Source organism: Uloborus diversus, unplaced genomic scaffold, assembly GCF_026930045.1.
Source record: "Uloborus diversus isolate 005 unplaced genomic scaffold, Udiv.v.3.1 scaffold_638, whole genome shotgun sequence".
NCBI classification, from domain to species: domain Eukaryota; kingdom Metazoa; phylum Arthropoda; class Arachnida; order Araneae; family Uloboridae; genus Uloborus; species Uloborus diversus.
The window spans coordinates 1-23112 of record NW_026558833.1 but is presented as its reverse complement, the minus strand read 5'-3'; the positions used below and the strand labels follow the sequence as shown (position 1 = coordinate 23112).

The following is a 23112-nucleotide window of genomic DNA, read 5'->3' as shown; positions in this document are numbered from 1 at the left end:
CCCTCGTCTGCCGCCCCCCAGCAGGCGTCCGCGTCAGCGGGCCGACGTCCGGGGGCTCCGGACCGTCCGGAGCAGGTAAGTGGCTTCCGTACCTGCTCCGCGGGGGATTCCTTCGATCGACCCGGACTCTTTTAGCATTTGGACAAGTAGCCATTTTAGCAGTGGGTCATAGTGAGGAGTGCAGGAAGTTGGTAGTAAACCCAACTTTTCATCTATATGAAAACAATGTCGTTCAATGTCATTCTTCTAATGAGGTTAGTTCAAATTGAGATTTCAGCTTCGAAAGCTTGATGAATTGCTTGCCGGCGACATTAAAAAATCTTCCGACCCCTCTGCATCAGTAAAATCCTCAAAAAAGTTAAACAGAGAAACTTCTGGAAAAAATGTAGTGGGTTTACACATTTGGGGGCCCCTTTGTATCTCACAGAACTGTGTAAAACATGAATCACGTATATTTTTGAATCCCTATATCAGCGGGGCCACATTGGTAATGAGAAAATGTAATCCCCACAGTTATTGAAACTTATTATCCAAGTCCATCGTATGAAGTTTAAAAGCACACAAAGAAGTTTTTTATTCAGTTTTGCCTAGAGAGATACTAGAACTAGAAACAAGATCAGTGTTTTTTCTCAGGGTTGGGTTTCGGACTGTTCGAAACTGGTTTAGGACAGGACAGGTGGTTTTTACCGTCCAAAAGAGTCTGAAACTGTCTTAAACTGGCCAAAAGTGTGCTAAAGCTAAAGGGGTGTTATCTTAATAAATTCATACTCATTGCAATATTTGTTATGCTAAAAATATTGATATTATTGAGGTTTAATTAATGAGTATTTGATATTTCTCCAAGATATTTACGTAGAAACTTCTTCATATTATAGTTGGTAGAGTAATGAAAGGAAATTCACAACAGTGCCAAGACAACTCGTTTCAGTTCCATTTATAACTCAAAGGAATGGTATTGAAGGTGCAATATTTAGGTGCAAATAAAAAAAGAATGCTTTGTTTTTTTTTTTTAAATGTTTCTTGTAAATAAGGTATACATGGTGTTTGAACGAAATCTATTTATAAATCATAGATTAAATAACTAGAAATTGATGATTAAACACTTATATTTTAAAGCTTTTGCTTTTTTTTTAAGTTCATATTTTGAATATGTTCTGCAACTACAAAATATTGTAATTTATTGCATTTAAGTTGATCATTTCGCTATATTTTGAACACTGTCTTTTGCACAGTCCAAAAAAATGGTTTGTGGGGGGGGGGGGAGACGATTCACAAGTACAATTTGAAATTTTCAACGATTAGCAAAAATAAATAAATAATAATAACAAACTAATGCATACTAGTTGAAAATTTAATCAAGAATTCAACTTCTATGTAACTAGATTAAAATCGGCTGCGTAAATAAGTTGAATGTTCTCCGTTGAATAAATTTTCAATATAAAACATTACTTTGATACATTTTATTTTGTTTTCGGTGATTTATCACAGAATGCAATTTTTCTAAAAACATGGTTTTGGACATTTTCGCACCAGGACGGTGAAAATCATGGTTTTTACCTTGCCAACCCCTGACTACCAGGGTTACAAGTACCATCTCTTGGAGAGGTACTAGGTTCACCTACCATGTGTACTGGTTATCTCCGAAATTTTAATTTTTCCACTTGCATCCCTTTGCTTCTCACTGTCTCATGTGTATTTATACTTAATTGTTCACATTGAATAAACATACTTGCCAATTCTACTGTTTTTAACGGGAGATTCCCGTTTTTTGCTTCCCTCTCCCGATTTCCTGTTTTTTACGATTTTCTCCCGTTTTTTCAGTCAATCATCAAAATATTTCACTTTTTTAATAGATGGCGCCCCTTTCTAGTCTACCAATATCAGGGAAAAAGAATTTTTCCAATTAATAACTTAGCAAATATTAATTTTTTGGAAGCTTTCCACATTGCATGTTCAACAAAGCACGTGCTTTGCCGAAAACTGCAGCAGATTTCAATCTTTTTGCATCTTGAAAATATTTCAATTATTTTGAAAGATTGAAGTTATTTTAAAATGTGCTATCCTATACCTAATTCATATGTCTATTATTTTCAGTATATATTGAATTTTTTTTTCGGATTTTAGAAATTAAATTTTGGTAGTTACTTTTCTGGAAGTGACTGGGGAATGTATAGAACTTTAAGCAAGTTCCCTAGTTATTATTAGGTTTTTCCTTTGCAGTATGTTTTTCTTGCCACTACCAATTAGCTTACATTTGCCAAAAATCCCCATTTCACTTTAAATTTAGTATTCATGTTATTTAAAAGCACAATTAATAATTCTGTTGTGAAGATATGTCGCTAGTGAATAACCTATATACCTCTTGTGGAATCTTTTTTTTTCTTCGAAGGTTGGCTAGTATGTAATAAATATATTTTTTTTGACTTTTTTTTTTTCAATAACAACTTGGTTTTCGATTTTGACAATTTTCTTTCTCTCTTGCAGATCCAGACGGGGACGCCGCCTCGTCATCGTCCTCCTCGGTGGACCCTCTCCTGGCACTCCGCACCTGGCGCCGGGACTCCAGCACCACCACCTCCTCCCCCCCCCATCCTCCCCGGCCTCCAGCAACGTCTCCCGCAGGAAGCGCCGCGTGCAGCGGCCGACGTCCCCCTCTCCGTCGCCACCACCACCACCACCGGAGGACGTCGACCCGGACGACACCGGGGCCCCGGACCACATTGCCCGCCCTGTCGCCCGGCGTCCTGTTGCCGGGGGCGTTGGGGACGGGGGCGCCGTGACACTGCGTCCGCGTCAGCGCACGGTACCGCCGCCACTGCCGCAGTTCGCGCCGGTCTCCGACCGGCGAGTGAGGCGGCCGGTAGAGCGATATCAGGCGCCCGCCGACTCGGTGCCCCGCCGCCCTCGTCTGCCGCCCCCCAGCAGGCGTCCGCGTCAGCGGGCCGACGTCCGGGGGCTCCGGACCGTCCGGAGCAGGTAAGTGGCTTCCGTACCTGCTCCGCGGGGGATTCCTTCGATCGACCCGGACTCTTTTAGCATTTGGACAAGTAGCCATTTTAGCAGTGGGTCATAGTGAGGAGTGCAGGAAGTTGGTAGTAAACCCAACTTTTCATCTATATGAAAACAATGTCGTTCAATGTCATTCTTCTAATGAGGTTAGTTCAAATTGAGATTTCAGCTTCGAAAGCTTGATGAATTGCTTGCCGGCGACATTAAAAAATCTTCCGACCCCTCTAACAACTTGGTTTTCGATTTTGACAATTTTCTTTCTCTCTTGCAGATCCAGACGGGGACGCCGCCTCGTCATCGTCCTCCTCGGTGGACCCTCTCCTGGCACTCCGCACCTGGCGCCGGGACTCCAGCACCACCACCTCCTCCCCCGCCCCATCCTCCCCGGCCTCCAGCAACGTCTCCCGCAGGAAGCGCCGCGTGCAGCGGCCGACGTCCCCCTCTCCGTCGCCACCACCACCACCACCGGAGGACGTCGACCCGGACGACACCGGGGCCCCTGTTAGAATTTTTTTAATTTGTTTTTCGTACGTACATTTGAAAGCATATTTGCATATTTTATTATATATTTTTAAAGTGAAAAGTATCACTGCAAACCGTGAACTGAACTATGCAAATGTTCTGTCCTTATAAGTTAAGGAAACAAGATGTTTTTTTTGGCTTGAGAAGGTTATGCCGTTAATTTGGTGAGCAACAAAGATCGTAGATATGAAATTCATGTATGTTATAATATTTTCAATAAAAGATTTGCTTTTAAATAAGTGTCTTCTGATCTCAACAGACGGAAATTGTTATTTTCATGGTGGATGTAAGTTATTAACGCTATTAGCGGTAATATATTCTACATTGGTTATGGGGCCTTAAAAACCCTGATAAATAACTATAGACTTTTCGTCATATTGTTGGACTTGATATATCAGAAAAGAATGGAGAACAGCCTAGAAAAAAATTACAGTAGTATCAACTTTCCAAAGCTGAATGCGTTCAACTATAGTTCATGGAAGTGTGATGTAAAAGTTGTTCTAATTGACAGAGGATGTTGGGAATTCATCGTCGGGGAACCAAAACAACCAGCAGAAACATCCCCGGAAGCACTGATAAGAAATTTCGAGCAGAGGAAAGCCAGAGCTTACACAACAATTTACACAAGTGTTGAACGGCAATATTTAAAATTGATTCAGTGTACCGAAGATGGAAAAGAAGCTTGGACTATTTTAAAGGAAAACTTCGAACCTTGTTCCCGTGCTCGTATAGCAACTTTAATCGATGAATTTTATGAACTGAGATATTATCCAGATGAAGAAACAGTTGGAATCTTCTGCCAAAGAGTAAAGGAAAAGCAACTTCAAATCAAAGATGCTGGATTTGAAATACCTGAACTGTTAGTAACATTTCAGTTAATTAGAAGACTACCCAAAGAGTTTGAAAACCTTGTTCAAATATTATATCGCCTGGATGATAATGAATTCACTTACAACAATGTGGAAAAGCAGTTAATAAGCGAATCGGGAAGAATTCAGTTAAAGATGAAAGACGAGGGAAATCTACCCGTAGATAACGCACACATTTCCAAATTGGAGGACGGTTCGAACTTGAATACAACCCCTAAATGGAAGAAAAGTCAGTTCTCGAGCGTTAACAGTGGAAGCAAGCTGAGGCAAACATCGCATGAAAGACGAAATCTTCTGGGGCCGTGCACATTTTGTGGAAAGAACAATCATTTATCTAAAAACTGTTATTTCAAGAACAGAAGAAAACCGGATGTCAAAAGTAAATCGTCTCAACCAGACAGCCGCATTTTTTACACGGAACATATGGAAGTGCAGAATTCGTCAGTCTCGAGTAATGAAGATACGATAGAACTCGGGGAATTTTTGATAGACAGTGCAGCAACAGGAAATTTTTGCAACAACAAAGAATGGTTTGAATTCATTTATCCTGTATCTAAACGTGAAGTTTTAATTGGGGATAAAAATTGCACTAGTGAAATAAAGGGCATAGGTGATATAGTGTTTTATGTAAAAGATAATGGAAATTTTGTGAAATTAATTCTTAAAGATGTTTATTATACACCTAATATGCGTAGGAATTTAATTGGAGGTGCAAATATTGATTTAAGAGGGTACAAAATAATTTGGTGTAATAATAAAATGAGAATTTTTACTAAAGATGATGAATATTTCTTAACAGCTCATAGAGTAGGGAAATTGTATGTTATTTACGGTATACCTAACTATAGGAAATCTGAAATATTTAATGTGAATGCATATAATGTTTCCATTAACATAAATGATCTGCATAAAAGATTTGGTCATGTTAATGCTAATTTACTAAAAAATATGAGTGTTAACAATAGTGTCAAAGGTATTGAAAACGTAACGGGAAATTTTGATTCTTGTGTGACTTGTAAAATTGCTAAATCTACTAGAGTTTCTTTAAACAGAAATTATGGAACATTAACTAATAATGTGTTGGATAAATGTTATATGGATTTGTGGGGTCCCGCTCCAGTTCGTTCGCTGGGAGGTAGTTTGTATTTTTTATCGATAATAGACGACTATTCTAGAAAAGTAGATGTATTTACGATAAAAAACAAAAGTGAAGTATTTGATTGTTTTAAATCCTATCTAGCCAGATCTGAACGTACATTAAATTGTAAATTAAAATCAGTTAGAACTGATAATGGCTTAGAGTTTTGCCATAAGCAATTCGAAAAATTTCTAAATGAACGGGGGATAAAAATTGAACGATCTTCTATTTATACACCTCAACAAGTAGGCGTAGCAGAACGATTTAACCGTACAGCTTTAGATGGAGTTAGAGCATTATTGCATGACAGTGGATTGCAAGAAAGGTTTTGGGCTGAAGTCCTGCATACTTTCGTTCACATTTACAATCGTTGTGAGCATAAACTTACAAAAGGTAAAACACCAATTGAAATTTGGAGTGGTCATAAACCTTCAGTACAACATTTCAGATTATTTGGATCGCTAGCATATATACATATTCCTAAAGTTAAAAGGCATAAATTAAACGACAGAGCTAAAATTGGCATACTTGTAGGATATGCAACAAATAGAAAAGGGTATAGAATTTGGTTACCGAAAGAAAAAACTATAGAAGAAACTATTCATGTTAGTATAGACGAGCGTAAAAACGGGGTAGAAAGTCTTTTCGGTGAAAGTCGTAAAAATGAGTACGCAAACTTTAAAATTGGTACGCTAAATTGGCCGATTGAAGAGGAACATGAAATTATTGAGGAACAAAAATCTGACGCTGATAGAAAACTAAAACCTTTAAACATTTCTGAGTGGGAAAGAAAAGAACGACCGCGAAAAAAGAGCAATAGAGTTGACGTCTATTACTATCCACCTGAGGGAAAACCCAGGTTAAGATCTTTAAAAAAAGTAAAAGAATATTGTGAGGAGCAACAAATCGAATTTAAACCTGATGCATTTTTGTTTAAGCCGAAAAATGATCAAACACCGGAGTCAGAAAATAAAAATAGTGACGAGTCTAATTCGGAGAACGAAAATAATTTTACTTGTGACGAAATAGATTTCGCTTTATTTCAGGACGAAGTAAATAACGTAGAATTACCTAGAACCTTCCAGGAAAGTCAAAATGTTCCAGAAAAACTTGAATGGGATCGAGCGATGAATGAAGAATTAAAAATATTCAAAGAAAGAAAAGTATTTACTTTAGTTGAACCCCCCAAAAATTCTAGAATCATAGGAAACCGTTGGGTATATAGCATAAAAAGGGATGATAAGAATAAAATTAAAAAATTCCGTGCAAGATTAGTAGCTCTTGGTTGGAAACAGCGGGCAAACATTGATTACAATTTGGTGTTCTCGCCAGTCATTTGTTTTTCAATTGTTCGATTGTTTTTCATTTTATTTGTATCCGTGCTATGTTGGTCTCATGTACACTTAGACATAAAATCTGCCTATTTGTATGGAAGTCTAAATGAGAAGGTATACATGACCCAACCTGTTGGACATGAAGTTAAAGGTGAAGAACATAAGGTTTGGTTGCTTAATAAAGCACTGTATGGGCTTCATCAAAGCGGAAGACAATGGAATTTGGAGTTAGACTCTAATTTACTCAAACTTGGGTTTGAAAAAATGAAATGGTGTAATTGTACTTATAAACTTAAAGATGAAATAGTTTTGTTGGTTTACGTAGATGATTTAATATTATTTGGAAAAAGTAAAAGTAAAATTGATGAAATTATAGCATTACTAAAAAGTAAGTTTGACGTCGTAAATTTGGGGGAAATTAAATTTTTACTGGGTGTAAATTTTGAAAAGATTGGCAATAAAATTTATTTGCATCAAGAAACTTATATAAATAAACTAATGGAAAAATTTAAAGATTTGCCAAGAAATCATGTTAATTTACCTTTCAAAAACAGTGTTGAATTACCTCAAAGGGTTAACGAGAAAGAAATTGTGGAAAATGATGTAATGAAAAAATACCCGTATAGAACTTTGATTGGGTGTTTATCATTTCTAGCTGCGAGAAGCAGACCAGATATTTCTTTTGCAGTAAATGTCATGTCTCAATTTTGCAATGGTTATTTATTTAAACATTGGACTGTTACTGTAGATATCATGAATTATGTGTTTAATACTAAAAGTTTAAAAATTAATTTGTCGAATGTTAACAATTCTAGTTTAATTGCGTATTCTGATGCAAACTGGGGTTATAAGTTAACGAATAGGTATTCTACAAGTGGGCATATTGTTTATTTTGCCGGTATTCCATTTAACTGGAAATCGAATAAACATAAATCAATCGCTCTTAGTTCAATGGAATCTGAATTTGTATCTCTAACAGAAAGTGTTAAAGAACTTGTATGGTTTTCGAGAGTATTAAAAGAAATTAATGTCGTTAAAAACTTAAATATTCCTATACAATTTTGTGATAATCAATCTGCTATATATTTTTCTAAAAATTCACCAGAAAATGTTAAAACTAAGCATATAGATATAAAATATCAATTCATAAGAGATCTGATCAAAGAAAACTTATTTAGTTTAAGTTATATCAGTAGTAAAAATAATTTAGCAGATTTCTTAACAAAACCTTTATCAAAGGAAAAACTTCAGTATATTGTAAGTATTATTTTTGAACTAAGAAAGAATGAATGTACGCCCGATGGGGCCGATTGTTAGAATTTTTTTAATTTGTTTTTCGTACGTACATTTGAAAGCATATTTGCATATTTTATTATATATTTTTAAAGTGAAAAGTATCACTGCAAACCGTGAACTGAACTATGCAAATGTTCTGTCCTTATAAGTTAAGGAAACAAGATGTTTTTTTTGGCTTGAGAAGGTTATGCCGTTAATTTGGTGAGCAACAAAGATCGTAGATATGAAATTCATGTATGTTATAATATTTTCAATAAAAGATTTGCTTTTAAATAAGTGTCTTCTGATCTCAACAGACGGAAATTGTTATTTTCATGGTGGATGTAAGTTATTAACGCTATTAGCGGTAATATATTCTACAGCCCCGGACCACATTGCCCGCCCTGTCGCCCGGCGTCCTGTTGCCGGGGGCGTTGGGGACGGGGGCGCCGTGACACTGCGTCCGCGTCAGCGCACGGTACCGCCGCCACTGCCGCAGTTCGCGCCGGTCTCCGACCGGCGAGTGAGGCGGCCGGTAGAGCGATATCAGGCGCCCGCCGACTCGGTGCCCCGCCGCCCTCGTCTGCCGCCCCCCAGCAGGCGTCCGCGTCAGCGGGCCGACGTCCGGAGCAGGTAAGTGGCTTCCCTACCTGCTCCGCGGGGGATTCCTTCGATCGACCCGGACTCTTTTAGCATTTGGACAAGTAGCCATTTTAGCAGTGGGTCATAGTGAGGAGTGCAGGAAGTTGGTAGTAAACCCAACTTTTCATCTATATGAAAACAATGTCGTTCAATGTCATTCTTCTAATGAGGTTAGTTCAAATTGAGATTTCAGCTTCGAAAGCTTGATGAATTGCTTGCCGGCGACATTAAAAAATCTTCCGACCCCTCTGCATCAGTAAAATCCTCAAAAAAGTTAAACAGAGAAACTTCTGGAAAAAATGTAGTGGGTTTACACATTTGGGGGCCCCTTTGTATCTCACAGAACTGTGTAAAACATGAATCACGTATATTTTTGAATCCCTATTTCAGCGGGGCCACATTGGTAATGAGAAAATGTAATCCCCACAGTTATTGAAACTTATTATCCAAGTCCATCGTATGAAGTTTAAAAGCACACAAAGAAGTTTTTTATTCAGTTTTGCCTAGAGAGATACTAGAACTAGAAACAAGATCAGTGTTTTTTCTCAGGGTTGGGTTTCGGACTGTTCGAAACTGGTTTAGGACAGGACAGGTGGTTTTTACCGTCCAAAAGAGTCTGAAACTGTCTTAAACTGGCCAAAAGTGTGCTAAAGCTAAAGGGGTGTTATCTTAATAAATTCATACTCATTGCAATATTTGTTATGCTAAAAATATTGATATTATTGAGGTTTAATTAATGAGTATTTGATATTTCTCCAAGATATTTACGTAGAAACTTCTTCATATTATAGTTGGTAGAGTAATGAAAGGAAATTCACAACAGTGCCAAGACAACTCGTTTCAGTTCCATTTATAACTCAAAGGAATGGTATTGAAGGTGCAATATTTAGGTGCAAATAAAAAAAGAATGCTTTGTTTTTTTTTTTAAATGTTTCTTGTAAATAAGGTATACATGGTGTTTGAACGAAATCTATTTATAAATCATAGATTAAATAACTAGAAATTGATGATTAAACACTTATATTTTAAAGCTTTTGCTTTTTTTTTAAGTTCATATTTTGAATATGTTCTGCAACTACAAAATATTGTAATTTATTGCATTTAAGTTGATCATTTCGCTATATTTTGAACACTGTCTTTTGCACAGTCCAAAAAAATGGTTTGTGGGGGGGGGGGGGAGACGATTCACAAGTACAATTTGAAATTTTCAACGATTAGCAAAAATAAATAATAATAAACTAATGCATACTAGTTGAAAATTTAATCAAGAATTCAACTTCTATGTAACTAGATTAAAATCGGCTGCGTAAATAAGTTGAATGTTCTCCGTTGAATAAATTTTCAATATAAAACATTACTTTGATACATTTTATTTTGTTTTCGGTGATTTATCACAGAATGCAATTTTTCTAAAAACATGGTTTTGGACATTTTCGCACCAGGACGGTGAAAATCATGGTTTTTACCTTGCCAACCCCTGACTACCAGGGTTACAAGTACCATCTCTTGGAGAGGTACTAGGTTCACCTACCATGTGTACTGGTTATCTCCGAAATTTTAATTTTTCCACTTGCATCCCTTTGCTTCTCACTGTCTCATGTGTATTTATACTTAATTGTTCACATTGAATAAACATACTTGCCAATTCTACTGTTTTTAACGGGAGATTCCCGTTTTTTGCTTCCCTCTCCCGATTTCCTGTTTTTTACGATTTTCTCCCGTTTTTTCAGTCAATCATCAAAAGATTTCACTTTCTTAATAGATGGCGCCCCTTTCTAGTCTACCAATATCAGGGAAAAAGAATTTTTCCAATTAATAACTTAGCAAATATTAATTTTTTGGAAGCTTTCCACATTGCATGTTCAACGAAGCACGTGCTTTGCCGAAAACTGCAGCAGATTTCAATCTTTTTGCATCTTGAAAATATTTCAATTATTTTGAAAGATTGAAGTTATTTTAAAATGTGCTATCCTATACCTAATTCATATGTCTATTATTTTCAGTATATATTGAATTTTTTTTTCGGATTTTAGAAATTAAATTTTGGTAGTTACTTTTCTGGAAGTGACTGGGGAATGTATAGAACTTTAAGCAAGTTCCCTAGTTATTATTAGGTTTTTCCTTTGCAGTATGTTTTTCTTGCCACTACCAATTAGCTTACATTTGCCAAAAATCCCCATTTCACTTTAAATTTAGTATTCATGTTATTTAAAAGCACAATTAATAATTCTGTTGTGAAGATATGTCGCTAGTGAATAACCTATATACCTCTTGTGGAATCTTTTTTTTTCTTCGAAGGTTGGCTAGTATGTAATAAATATATTTTTTTTGACTTTTTTTTTTTCAATAACAACTTGGTTTTCGATTTTGACAATTTTCTTTCTCTCTTGCAGATCCAGACGGGGACGCCGCCTCGTCATCGTCCTCCTCGGTGGACCCTCTCCTGGCACTCCGCACCTGGCGCCGGGACTCCAGCACCACCACCTCCTCCCCCGCCCCATCCTCCCCGGCCTCCAGCAACGTCTCCCGCAGGAAGCGCCGCGTGCAGCGGCCGACGTCCCCCTCTCCGTCGCCACCACCACCACCACCGGAGGACGTCGACCCGGACGACACCGGGGCCCCGGACCACATTGCCCGCCCTGTCGCCCGGCGTCCTGTTGCCGGGGGCGTTGGGGACGGGGGCGCCGTGACACTGCGTCCGCGTCAGCGCACGGTACCGCCGCCACTGCCGCAGTTCGCGCCGGTCTCCGACCGGCGAGTGAGGCGGCCGGTAGAGCGATATCAGGCGCCCGCCGACTCGGTGCCCCGCCGCCCTCGTCTGCCGCCCCCCAGCAGGCGTCCGCGTCAGCGGGCCGACGTCCGGGGGCTCCGGACCGTCCGGAGCAGGTAAGTGGCTTCCGTACCTGCTCCGCGGGGGATTCCTTCGATCGACCCGGACTCTTTTAGCATTTGGACAAGTAGCCATTTTAGCAGTGGGTCATAGTGAGGAGTGCAGGAAGTTGGTAGTAAACCCAACTTTTCATCTATATGAAAACAATGTCGTTCAATGTCATTCTTCTAATGAGGTTAGTTCAAATTGAGATTTCAGCTTCGAAAGCTTGATGAATTGCTTGCCGGCGACATTAAAAAATCTTCCGACCCCTCTGCATCAGTAAAATCCTCAAAAAAGTTAAACAGAGAAACTTCTGGAAAAAATGTAGTGGGTTTACACATTTGGGGGCCCCTTTGTATCTCACAGAACTGTGTAAAACATGAATCACGTATATTTTTGAATCCCTATATCAGCGGGGCCACATTGGTAATGAGAAAATGTAATCCCCACAGTTATTGAAACTTATTATCCAAGTCCATCGTATGAAGTTTAAAAGCACACAAAGAAGTTTTTTATTCAGTTTTGCCTAGAGAGATACTAGAACTAGAAACAAGATCAGTGTTTTTTCTCAGGGTTGGGTTTCGGACTGTTGGAAACTGGTTTAGGACAGGACAGGTGGTTTTTACCGTCCAAAAGAGTCTGAAACTGTCTTAAACTGGCCAAAAGTGTGCTAAAGCTAAAGGGGTGTTATCTTAATAAATTCATACTCATTGCAATATTTGTTATGCTAAAAATATTGATATTATTGAGGTTTAATTAATGAGTATTTGATATTTCTCCAAGATATTTACGTAGAAACTTCTTCATATTATAGTTGGTAGAGTAATGAAAGGAAATTCACAACAGTGCCAAGACAACTCGTTTCAGTTCCATTTATAACTCAAAGGAATGGTATTGAAGGTGCAATATTTAGGTGCAAATAAAAAAAGAATGCTTTGTTTTTTTTTTTAAATGTTTCTTGTAAATAAGGTATACATGGTGTTTGAACGAAATCTATTTATAAATCATAGATTAAATAACTAGAAATTGATGATTAAACACTTATATTTTAAAGCTTTTGCTTTTTTTTTAAGTTCATATTTTGAATATGTTCTGCAACTACAAAATATTGTAATTTATTGCATTTAAGTTGATCATTTCGCTATATTTTGAACACTGTCTTTTGCACAGTCCAAAAAAATGGTTTGTGGGGGGGGGGGGGGGGGAGACGATTCACAAGTACAATTTGAAATTTTCAACGATTAGCAAAAATAAATAAATAATAATAACAAACTAATGCATACTAGTTGAAAATTTAATCAAGAATTCAACTTCTATGTAACTAGATTAAAATCGGCTGCGTAAATAAGTTGAATGTTCTCCGTTGAATAAATTTTCAATATAAAACATTACTTTGATACATTTTATTTTGTTTTCGGTGATTTATCACAGAATGCAATTTTTCTAAAAACATGGTTTTGGACATTTTCGCACCAGGACGGTGAAAATCATGGTTTTTACCTTGCCAACCCCTGACTACCAGGGTTACAAGTACCATCTCTTGGAGAGGTACTAGGTTCACCTACCATGTGTACTGGTTATCTCCGAAATTTTAATTTTTCCACTTGCATCCCTTTGCTTCTCACTGTCTCATGTGTATTTATACTTAATTGTTCACATTGAATAAACATACTTGCCAATTCTACTGTTTTTAACGGGAGATTCCCGTTTTTTGCTTCCCTCTCCCGATTTCCTGTTTTTTACGATTTTCTCCCGTTTTTTCAGTCAATCATCAAAAGATTTCACTTTCTTAATAGATGGCGCCCCTTTCTAGTCTACCAATATCAGGGAAAAAGAATTTTTCCAATTAATAACTTAGCAAATATTAATTTTTTGGAAGCTTTCCACATTGCATGTTCAACGAAGCACGTGCTTTGCCGAAAACTGCAGCAGATTTCAATCTTTTTGCATCTTGAAAATATTTCAATTATTTTGAAAGATTGAAGTTATTTTAAAATGTGCTATCCTATACCTAATTCATATGTCTATTATTTTCAGTATATATTGAATTTTTTTTTCGGATTTTAGAAATTAAATTTTGGTAGTTACTTTTCTGGAAGTGACTGGGGAATGTATAGAACTTTAAGCAAGTTCCCTAGTTATTATTAGGTTTTTCCTTTGCAGTATGTTTTTCTTGCCACTACCAATTAGCTTACATTTGCCAAAAATCCCCATTTCACTTTAAATTTAGTATTCATGTTATTTAAAAGCACAATTAATAATTCTGTTGTGAAGATATGTCGCTAGTGAATAACCTATATACCTCTTGTGGAATCTTTTTTTTTCTTCGAAGGTTGGCTAGTATGTAATAAATATATTTTTTTTGACTTTTTTTTTTCAATAACAACTTGGTTTTCGATTTTGACAATTTTCTTTCTCTCTTGCAGATCCAGACGGGGACGCCGCCTCGTCATCGTCCTCCTCGGTGGACCCTCTCCTGGCACTCCGCACCTGGCGCCGGGACTCCAGCACCACCACCTCCTCCCCCGCCCCATCCTCCCCGGCCTCCAGCAACGTCTCCCGCAGGAAGCGCCGCGTGCAGCGGCCGACGTCCCCCTCTCCGTCGCCACCACCACCACCACCGGAGGACGTCGACCCGGACGACACCGGGGCCCCGGACCACATTGCCCGCCCTGTCGCCCGGCGTCCTGTTGCCGGGGGCGTTGGGGACGGGGGCGCCGTGACACTGCGTCCGCGTCAGCGCACGGTACCGCCGCCACTGCCGCAGTTCGCGCCGGTCTCCGACCGGCGAGTGAGGCGGCCGGTAGAGCGATATCAGGCGCCCGCCGACTCGGTGCCCCGCCGCCCTCGTCTGCCGCCCCCCAGCAGGCGTCCGCGTCAGCGGGCCGACGTCCGGGGGCTCCGGACCGTCCGGAGCAGGTAAGTGGCTTCCGTACCTGCTCCGCGGGGGATTCCTTCGATCGACCCGGACTCTTTTAGCATTTGGACAAGTAGCCATTTTAGCAGTGGGTCATAGTGAGGAGTGCAGGAAGTTGGTAGTAAACCCAACTTTTCATCTATATGAAAACAATGTCGTTCAATGTCATTCTTCTAATGAGGTTAGTTCAAATTGAGATTTCAGCTTCGAAAGCTTGATGAATTGCTTGCCGGCGACATTAAAAAATCTTCCGACCCCTCTGCATCAGTAAAATCCTCAAAAAAGTTAAACAGAGAAACTTCTGGAAAAAATGTAGTGGGTTTACACATTTGGGGGCCCCTTTGTATCTCACAGAACTGTGTAAAACATGAATCACGTATATTTTTGAATCCCTATATCAGCGGGGCCACATTGGTAATGAGAAAATGTAATCCCCACAGTTATTGAAACTTATTATCCAAGTCCATCGTATGAAGTTTAAAAGCACACAAAGAAGTTTTTTATTCAGTTTTGCCTAGAGAGATACTAGAACTAGAAACAAGATCAGTGTTTTTTCTCAGGGTTGGGTTTCGGACTGTTCGAAACTGGTTTAGGACAGGACAGGTGGTTTTTACCGTCCAAAAGAGTCTGAAACTGTCTTAAACTGGCCAAAAGTGTGCTAAAGCTAAAGGGGTGTTATCTTAATAAATTCATACTCATTGCAATATTTGTTATGCTAAAAATATTGATATTATTGAGGTTTAATTAATGAGTATTTGATATTTCTCCAAGATATTTACGTAGAAACTTCTTCATATTATAGTTGGTAGAGTAATGAAAGGAAATTCACAACAGTGCCAAGACAACTCGTTTCAGTTCCATTTATAACTCAAAGGAATGGTATTGAAGGTGCAATATTTAGGTGCAAATAAAAAAAGAATGCTTTGTTTTTTTTTTTAAATGTTTCTTGTAAATAAGGTATACATGGTGTTTGAACGAAATCTATTTATAAATCATAGATTAAATAACTAGAAATTGATGATTAAACACTTATATTTTAAAGCTTTTGCTTTTTTTTTAAGTTCATATTTTGAATATGTTCTGTGTTTCATGTTATATAGTCTTAAAATATTTAGTAAAGAGATACTTAAACTCCTATAGTACAAAACCAACTAAATCTGTGAATTTATTTACATCTCTGGAATACAGGAATGTTGACACTCAGGCATAACTAATAACACGTAACATCCTTCCCTTTTTACAGAACTTTCAAACAGTTATTTTCCCCCTCAAAATAAAATCACAACACAATATTATACTAGAATCAAAAAATTTTTTAAAACGTCACAAAAGTTCTCTCTTCAAAATTAAAGAAATAAACTTAAAAAATCACTAAGCAGAATAAGGTAAATTAAATTCTGAGAGAGAGAAAAAAATTAAAGAAAAGTAGCAGTTCTAGTCTTTGTATCTTGATGGCAATTTCACAACGCGTCCTGATTTTGTTTTATATTCTGTATTGTCTCTTTTTGAATCAGTACCCATTTTTTGTAGTAAAGATGGTATACAAGTTTTATTTTTTGTATTTATATTTTCTGTTGGTACACTTTCTGGTATCTGCTTGGTTGGCGTATTTGGTATTGGTGTCTCGAATTTTTTTTTCGTGTGTGTTGTTTTGGGTATTCCTCGAATAAACCTTCTATTTCTGACATATTTTTGTCCATTATCCGTGGTGACCTCTAATCTTCTAGGTGTTAAAGTCTTTGTAACCACAGCTTTCTTCCAGGTATCATTTTTCTTTTGAGGCTGCATGTACACTATATCTCCATACTGAAATTCAGGCAGAACAGATTTCTTGTAATCAGCTTCAGACTTCCTCTGTCTTAGATATTCTTTACGATGAGTAATTTCAGGATAGGAATTGAAAGATGGCTTAAATAAATTATTTGTAGTGGGTACTAGAGTCCTTGTCCTTTTTCCAAGAAGTAACTGTGCTGGGCTTTTTGAAATGTTTTCAATTGGAGTATTCCTATAATTCAATAGACCTAAGTAGGGATCTTCTTTTGCAAAGAGACTCCTTTTCATAATCCTCTTCACAATTTTTACGGCAGATTCAACTTGACCATTTGATTTACTATTGTATGGACTGGTCTGCTTGTGTTTAATATCCCAAGCTTCACAAAATTTGTCAAATTCAGAAGATTTCAGCTGTGAATCATTTCCAGTTACAACTATTTCTGGTATACCATATCTTGCAAAATGATGTTTGACTTTTCCTATAACAGTTGTTGATGTCGTGTCTGGTAGATAATCCACTTCTATAAATTGACTAAAATAGTCCACAGTAACTAAGTAATTTCTATCTCGTAAAACAAATAAATCAATTCCAACTTTCTGAAAAGGTCTTTCTGCTACTTCATGCCACTTTATTGCTTCTTGAGGTCTACGATCACTATATGATAAGCATGTATGGCATCCACTTATGAATTGTCTAATTTCAGATGACATACCAGACCAAAAAATAAGCACTCTTGCTCTTCTTAAGCATGAATTAATACCTTGGTGTCCTAGATGAATTTTGTCTTTCATTTCTCTTCTCATCGCTTTTGGAATTACTATTCTTTCTCCTCTTACTACAACACCTTCTTGAATTCCAATTTCATCTCTATAGTCAAAATAATTTCTTATATTTGGAGGAACATCAATTTTGTCCTCTGGCCATCCTTTTGTAATCATTTCTTTTAAAGCGAGAATTTCTTCATCTTTATTTGATTCATCTTGTATTTTCTCTAAACAGGTTCCTTTAATTGGCAGAGTGTGAACACTGCAAACTATATCAATTTTCTTATTGTCCTGTTCTGTTGTATTCAGTGGCGCCCTAGACAAAGTATCTGACACAAGGCTTTGTGTTCCGGGCTTGTAGACTAAATCAAAATTGTAACGTTGAGCTCTAAGTAACATACTCTGCAAGCGCTTCGGTGCCTTGTGTAAGGGTTTCTTTCTAATAGCTTCTAAAGGTTTGTGGTCATTGTATACAGTTATTTTTCTTCCATATACATAATGGTGAAATTTTTCTAAACTCCATATAACAGCTAACATTTCTTTTTCAATTTGAGCATAGTTACGCTCCGCAGCATTTAGTGTTCTACTTGCATAGGCAATTGTACCCGAGTCTTGCATTAATACTGCACCAAGCCCAAATTGGCTTGCATCACATTCTACTTGAACAGGTTTTGTAAAATCAAAAATTTTCAAAGTTGGTGCTTCTGTGAGTAGACTCTTCAGCTTCATTAGGGCTGCATCTTGTTTCTCTGTCCAATTCCATGGAATATCATTCTTTAAAAGAGTATACAATGGTTCACTAATAGTAGCATAATCTTTTAGAAACTTCATCTGATAATTACACATTCCCAAGAATCGTTTCAATTCTTCTTTATTATTAGGCTTTTTAAGATCAATAATTGCTTGAATTTTCTTTACATCAGGTTTCACGCCTTCTTTGGAGATTTTGTGACCCATAAAAATAATTTCATCACATTGCAGTTCCATTTTTTCCTTATTGAGCTTCACATTCAGATCTTTGCATCTCTGTAGAAAAAGTTGTACATTTTCATCATGTTCTTTTCTGTCTTTTCCAAAAATTACTACATCATCAGCAATATTGATGAATCCAGGAAGACCTTCAAATGACTGTTTCATCTTAATTTGGAAAATTTCCGAAGCTACATTCAAGCCAAAAGGCAAGCGCAGAAAACAATATCGTCCAAAAATAGTTTGGAATGTTGTTAGTATACTTGATGCTTCATCAAGAGAAATGTGCCAGTAGCCATTCTGCAAATCAAATTTGCTAAAAACTGTAGCACCATTTAATTCATGTAGCACTTCTTCTAAACTAGGCATAATATATCTTGGTCTTTTAAGAGCTTTATTCAATTCAAGCGGATTTAAACAAATTCTCAACTTACCGTTTGGTTTTTCTACACAGACAATGTTACTAGTCCAAGAAGTTGGTTCAGTTATTTTCCGGATAATTCCTTTTTCTTCAAGTTGGTCCAGTTCCTTTTTAAGTTTATCTCGCAAAGCAATAGGCACTCTGTGTACAGGCATAGTAGAAGGTGAGATATTAGGGTCAGTCTGTAGATGAACAATACCAGGCAAGTCTCCAATTCCTTCAGAAAATATATTATTATAATCATTTATGTTTACTATGTTTACAGACTGGAATTCTTTCTCTTGGATCGTAATCAATTTCATAGCTTGAATAGCCTTCAACCCTAGAAGTGGTTGTATATGTTCCTTGTCAACAATAGTAAACTCAATATTATACCTTTTGTTGTTCTTCGGATTGATTACATGTTCACGATGAACTCCAACTGGTTCTAAAGTACTACCGTTCCACATCTTTAGAACTTTATGACATGGATCTATGCCAGTAGCATAATGTTTGGGCAAAATATTTACTGTAGCTCCAGTGTCTACCTGAAAAGTTACTTCTTTTCCATTAATTAACATCAGACATTTTATGTCTTTACCTTTGTCTTCAACTTTATTCACCCATTCTTCACTCTCGTGATCTGAATCTAAATGATGAATACTTTCTTTCTTCATTTTGAATGATGATACACATTTTTTTGCAAAATGGTTCTTCTTTTTACATTTCGAACATGTTTTTCCCCAAGCTGGACAAAGTTCTTTCACAAATTTATGCTTTTTACCACAAAACTTACATGATTTTTCTTGTTTCTCGCTTTCAAAAAACTTTTTAGCTTCAAATTTTTTATTTTGCTGAATTTTGTTCACTATTTCTGGATGAAATTCTTTTCGTTTACTTTGTGCATATTCTGCAGCTCTGCAAGTATCGATGCATTTCTCTAAGGTTAATGTTCTTTCTCTCAAAAGTAGTTCTTGTAACTGGGAGTCCTTTAAACCTAAAATAATTCTATCTCGAAGTAAAGAATCAATACAGTCTTCACAATAATTGCAAGTTTTGATTAACACTCTTATGGCAGATAAAAATTCATCAAATGTTTCACCATCTCCTTGTTTTCTATTATTGAACATAAATCTTTCATACGTTTCATTAATTTCACCGACTACATATTCATCGAACTTGTCAATTATTTCTTCAGTTGTTCTTGCTTCATCATCTGTCGAAAACGAAAAACCATTGTATCTTTGTAATGCAGCGTCACCCAGTGTATGTAATAATAGCGCAACTTGATACTTCATAGTCTGCTTTTCTAAATTGGTAAGAATCGCATAATTCATCCATTTTTGCTTGAACAACTTCCATCTTGTGCATAGATCACTATCGAACAACAACGGTTCAGGAGCTTTGATAATAGGCTTAGCAGCGTCCGTGCTCATTGCGGCTAATTAGAATTTCGATCTAAGTAACTTCTTCAAAGTTATTCAAGAGAATAATAATTTACTTATTTTTCCCGCTGCCACCATGTTTCATGTTATATAGTCTTAAAATATTTAGTAAAGAGATACTTAAACTCCTATAGTACAAAACCAACTAAATCTGTGAATTTATTTACATCTCTGGAATACAGGAATGTTGACACTCAGGCATAACTAATAACACGTAACATTCTGCAACTACAAAATATTGTAATTTATTGCATTTAAGTTGATCATTTCGCTATATTTTGAACACTGTCTTTTGCACAGTCCAAAAAAATGGTTTGTGGGGGGGGGGGGGGGGAGACGATTCACAAGTACAATTTGAAATTTTCAACGATTAGCAAAAATAAATAAATAATAATAACAAACTAATGCATACTAGTTGAAAATTTAATCAAGAATTCAACTTCTATGTAACTAGATTAAAATCGGCTGCGTAAATAAGTTGAATGTTCTCCGTTGAATAAATTTTCAATATAAAACATTACTTTGATACATTTTATTTTGTTTTCGGTGATTTATCACAGAATGCAATTTTTCTAAAAACATGGTTTTGGACATTTTCGCACCAGGACGGTGAAAATCATGGTTTTTACCTTGCCAACCCCTGACTACCAGGGTTACAAGTACCATCTCTTGGAGAGGTACTAGGTTCACCTACCATGTGTACTGGTTATCTCCGAAATTTTAAATTTTCCACTTGCATCCCTTTGCTTCTCACTGTCTCATGTGTATTTATACTTAATTGTTCACATTGAATAAACATACTTGCCAATTCTACTGTTTTTAACGGGAGATTCCCGTTTTTTGCTTCCCTCTCCCGATTTCCTGTTTTTTACGATTTTCTCCCGTTTTTTCAGTCAATCATCAAAAGATTTCACTTTCTTAATAGATGGCGCCCCTTTCTAGTCTACCAATATCAGGGAAAAAGAATTTTTCCAATTAATAACTTAGCAAATATTAATTTTTTGGAAGCTTTCCACATTGCATGTTCAACGAAGCACGTGCTTTGCCGAAAACTGCAGCAGATTTCAATCTTTTTGCATCTTGAAAATATTTCAATTATTTTGAAAGATTGAAGTTATTTTAAAATGTGCTATCCTATACCTAATTCATATGTCTATTATTTTCAGTATATATTGAATTTTTTTTTCGGATTTTAGAAATTAAATTTTGGTAGTTACTTTTCTGGAAGTGACTGGGGAATGTATAGAACTTTAAGCAAGTTCCCTAGTTATTATTAGGTTTTTCCTTTGCAGTATGTTTTTCTTGCCACTACCAATTAGCTTACATTTGCCAAAAATCCCCATTTCACTTTAAATTTAGTATTCATGTTATTTAAAAGCACAATTAATAATTCTGTTGTGAAGATATGTCGCTAGTGAATAACCTATATACCTCTTGTGGAATCTTTTTTTTTCTTCGAAGGTTGGCTAGTATGTAATAAATATATTTTTTTTGACTTTTTTTTTTTCAATAACAACTTGGTTTTCGATTTTGACAATTTTCTTTCTCTCTTGCAGATCCAGACGGGGACGCCGCCTCGTCATCGTCCTCCTCGGTGGACCCTCTCCTGGCACTCCGCACCTGGCGCCGGGACTCCAGCACCACCACCTCCTCCCCCGCCCCATCCTCCCCGGCCTCCAGCAACGTCTCCCGCAGGAAGCGCCGCGTGCAGCGGCCGACGTCCCCCTCTCCGTCGCCACCACCACCACCACCGGAGGACGTCGACCCGGACGACACCGGGGCCCCGGACCACATTGCCCGCCCTGTCGCCCGGCGTCCTGTTGCCGGGGGCGTTGGGGACGGGGGCGCCGTGACACTGCGTCCGCGTCAGCGCACGGTACCGCCGCCACTGCCGCAGTTCGCGCCGGTCTCCGACCGGCGAGTGAGGCGGCCGGTAGAGCGATATCAGGCGCCCGCCGACTCGGTGCCCCGCCGCCCTCGTCTGCCGCCCCCCAGCAGGCGTCCGCGTCAGCGGGCCGACGTCCGGGGGCTCCGGACCGTCCGGAGCAGGTAAGTGGCTTCCGTACCTGCTCCGCGGGGGATTCCTTCGATCGACCCGGACTCTTTTAGCATTTGGACAAGTAGCCATTTTAGCAGTGGGTCATAGTGAGGAGTGCAGGAAGTTGGTAGTAAACCCAACTTTTCATCTATATGAAAACAATGTCGTTCAATGTCATTCTTCTAATGAGGTTAGTTCAAATTGAGATTTCAGCTTCGAAAGCTTGATGAATTGCTTGCCGGCGACATTAAAAAATCTTCCGACCCCTCTGCATCAGTAAAATCCTCAAAAAAGTTAAACAGAGAAACTTCTGGAAAAAATGTAGTGGGTTTACACATTTGGGGGCCCCTTTGTATCTCACAGAACTGTGTAAAACATGAATCACGTATATTTTTGAATCCCTATATCAGCGGGGCCACATTGGTAATGAGAAAATGTAATCCCCACAGTTATTGAAACTTATTATCCAAGTCCATCGTATGAAGTTTAAAAGCACACAAAGAAGTTTTTTATTCAGTTTTGCCTAGAGAGATACTAGAACTAGAAACAAGATCAGTGTTTTTTCTCAGGGTTGGGTTTCGGACTGTTCGAAACTGGTTTAGGACAGGACAGGTGGTTTTTACCGTCCAAAAGAGTCTGAAACTGTCTTAAACTGGCCAAAAGTGTGCTAAAGCTAAAGGGGTGTTATCTTAATAAATTCATACTCATTGCAATATTTGTTATGCTAAAAATATTGATATTATTGAGGTTTAATTAATGAGTATTTGATATTTCTCCAAGATATTTACGTAGAAACTTCTTCATATTATAGTTGGTAGAGTAATGAAAGGAAATTCACAACAGTGCCAAGACAACTCGTTTCAGTTCCATTTATAACTCAAAGGAATGGTATTGAAGGTGCAATATTTAGGTGCAAATAAAAAAAGAATGCTTTGTTTTTTTTTTTAAATGTTTCTTGTAAATAAGGTATACATGGTGTTTGAACGAAATCTATTTATAAATCATAGATTAAATAACTAGAAATTGATGATTAAACACTTATATTTTAAAGCTTTTGCTTTTTTTTTAAGTTCATATTTTGAATATGTTCTGCAACTACAAAATATTGTAATTTATTGCATTTAAGTTGATCATTTCGCTATAT

At 37.5% G+C, this 23112-nt stretch overlaps 2 protein-coding genes across 2 annotated transcripts; both read left to right on the top strand.

Moving 5' to 3' along the window:
- Nucleotides 1–440: 440 nt before the first annotated feature.
- On the top strand, nucleotides 441–12240 carry LOC129233704 (basic proline-rich protein-like). Its single transcript, XM_054867679.1, has 6 exons — nucleotides 441–449; nucleotides 2485–2976; nucleotides 3281–3510; nucleotides 5315–5373; nucleotides 8531–8780; nucleotides 11183–12240. The coding sequence occupies exons 1-6, from the start codon at nucleotides 441–443 to the stop codon at nucleotides 11733–11735; spliced, it is 1593 nt and encodes a 530-aa protein (XP_054723654.1). The 3' UTR covers nucleotides 11736–12240.
- LOC129233705 (serine/arginine repetitive matrix protein 1-like) lies at nucleotides 12091–21979 on the top strand (the record flags this gene model as incomplete). The annotated part of the gene is made up of 4 exons (XM_054867680.1): nucleotides 12091–12100; nucleotides 14088–14580; nucleotides 18602–18669; nucleotides 21487–21979. Coding segments are annotated over exons 1-4 (1064 nt in total), but the record flags the coding sequence as incomplete, so codon positions are not given.
- Between the last annotated feature and the right edge of the window lie 1133 nt (nucleotides 21980–23112).

Coding starts and splice junctions, on each gene's coding strand:
- LOC129233704 (XM_054867679.1), top strand. Junction 3,511..5,314: donor CGGACGACACCGGGGCCCCT/GTTAGAATTTTT, acceptor TCTGCATAAAAG/ATTTGGTCATGTTAATGCTA. Junction 8,781..11,182: donor CGGGCCGACGTCCGGAGCAG/GTAAGTGGCTTC, acceptor TCTCTCTTGCAG/ATCCAGACGGGGACGCCGCC.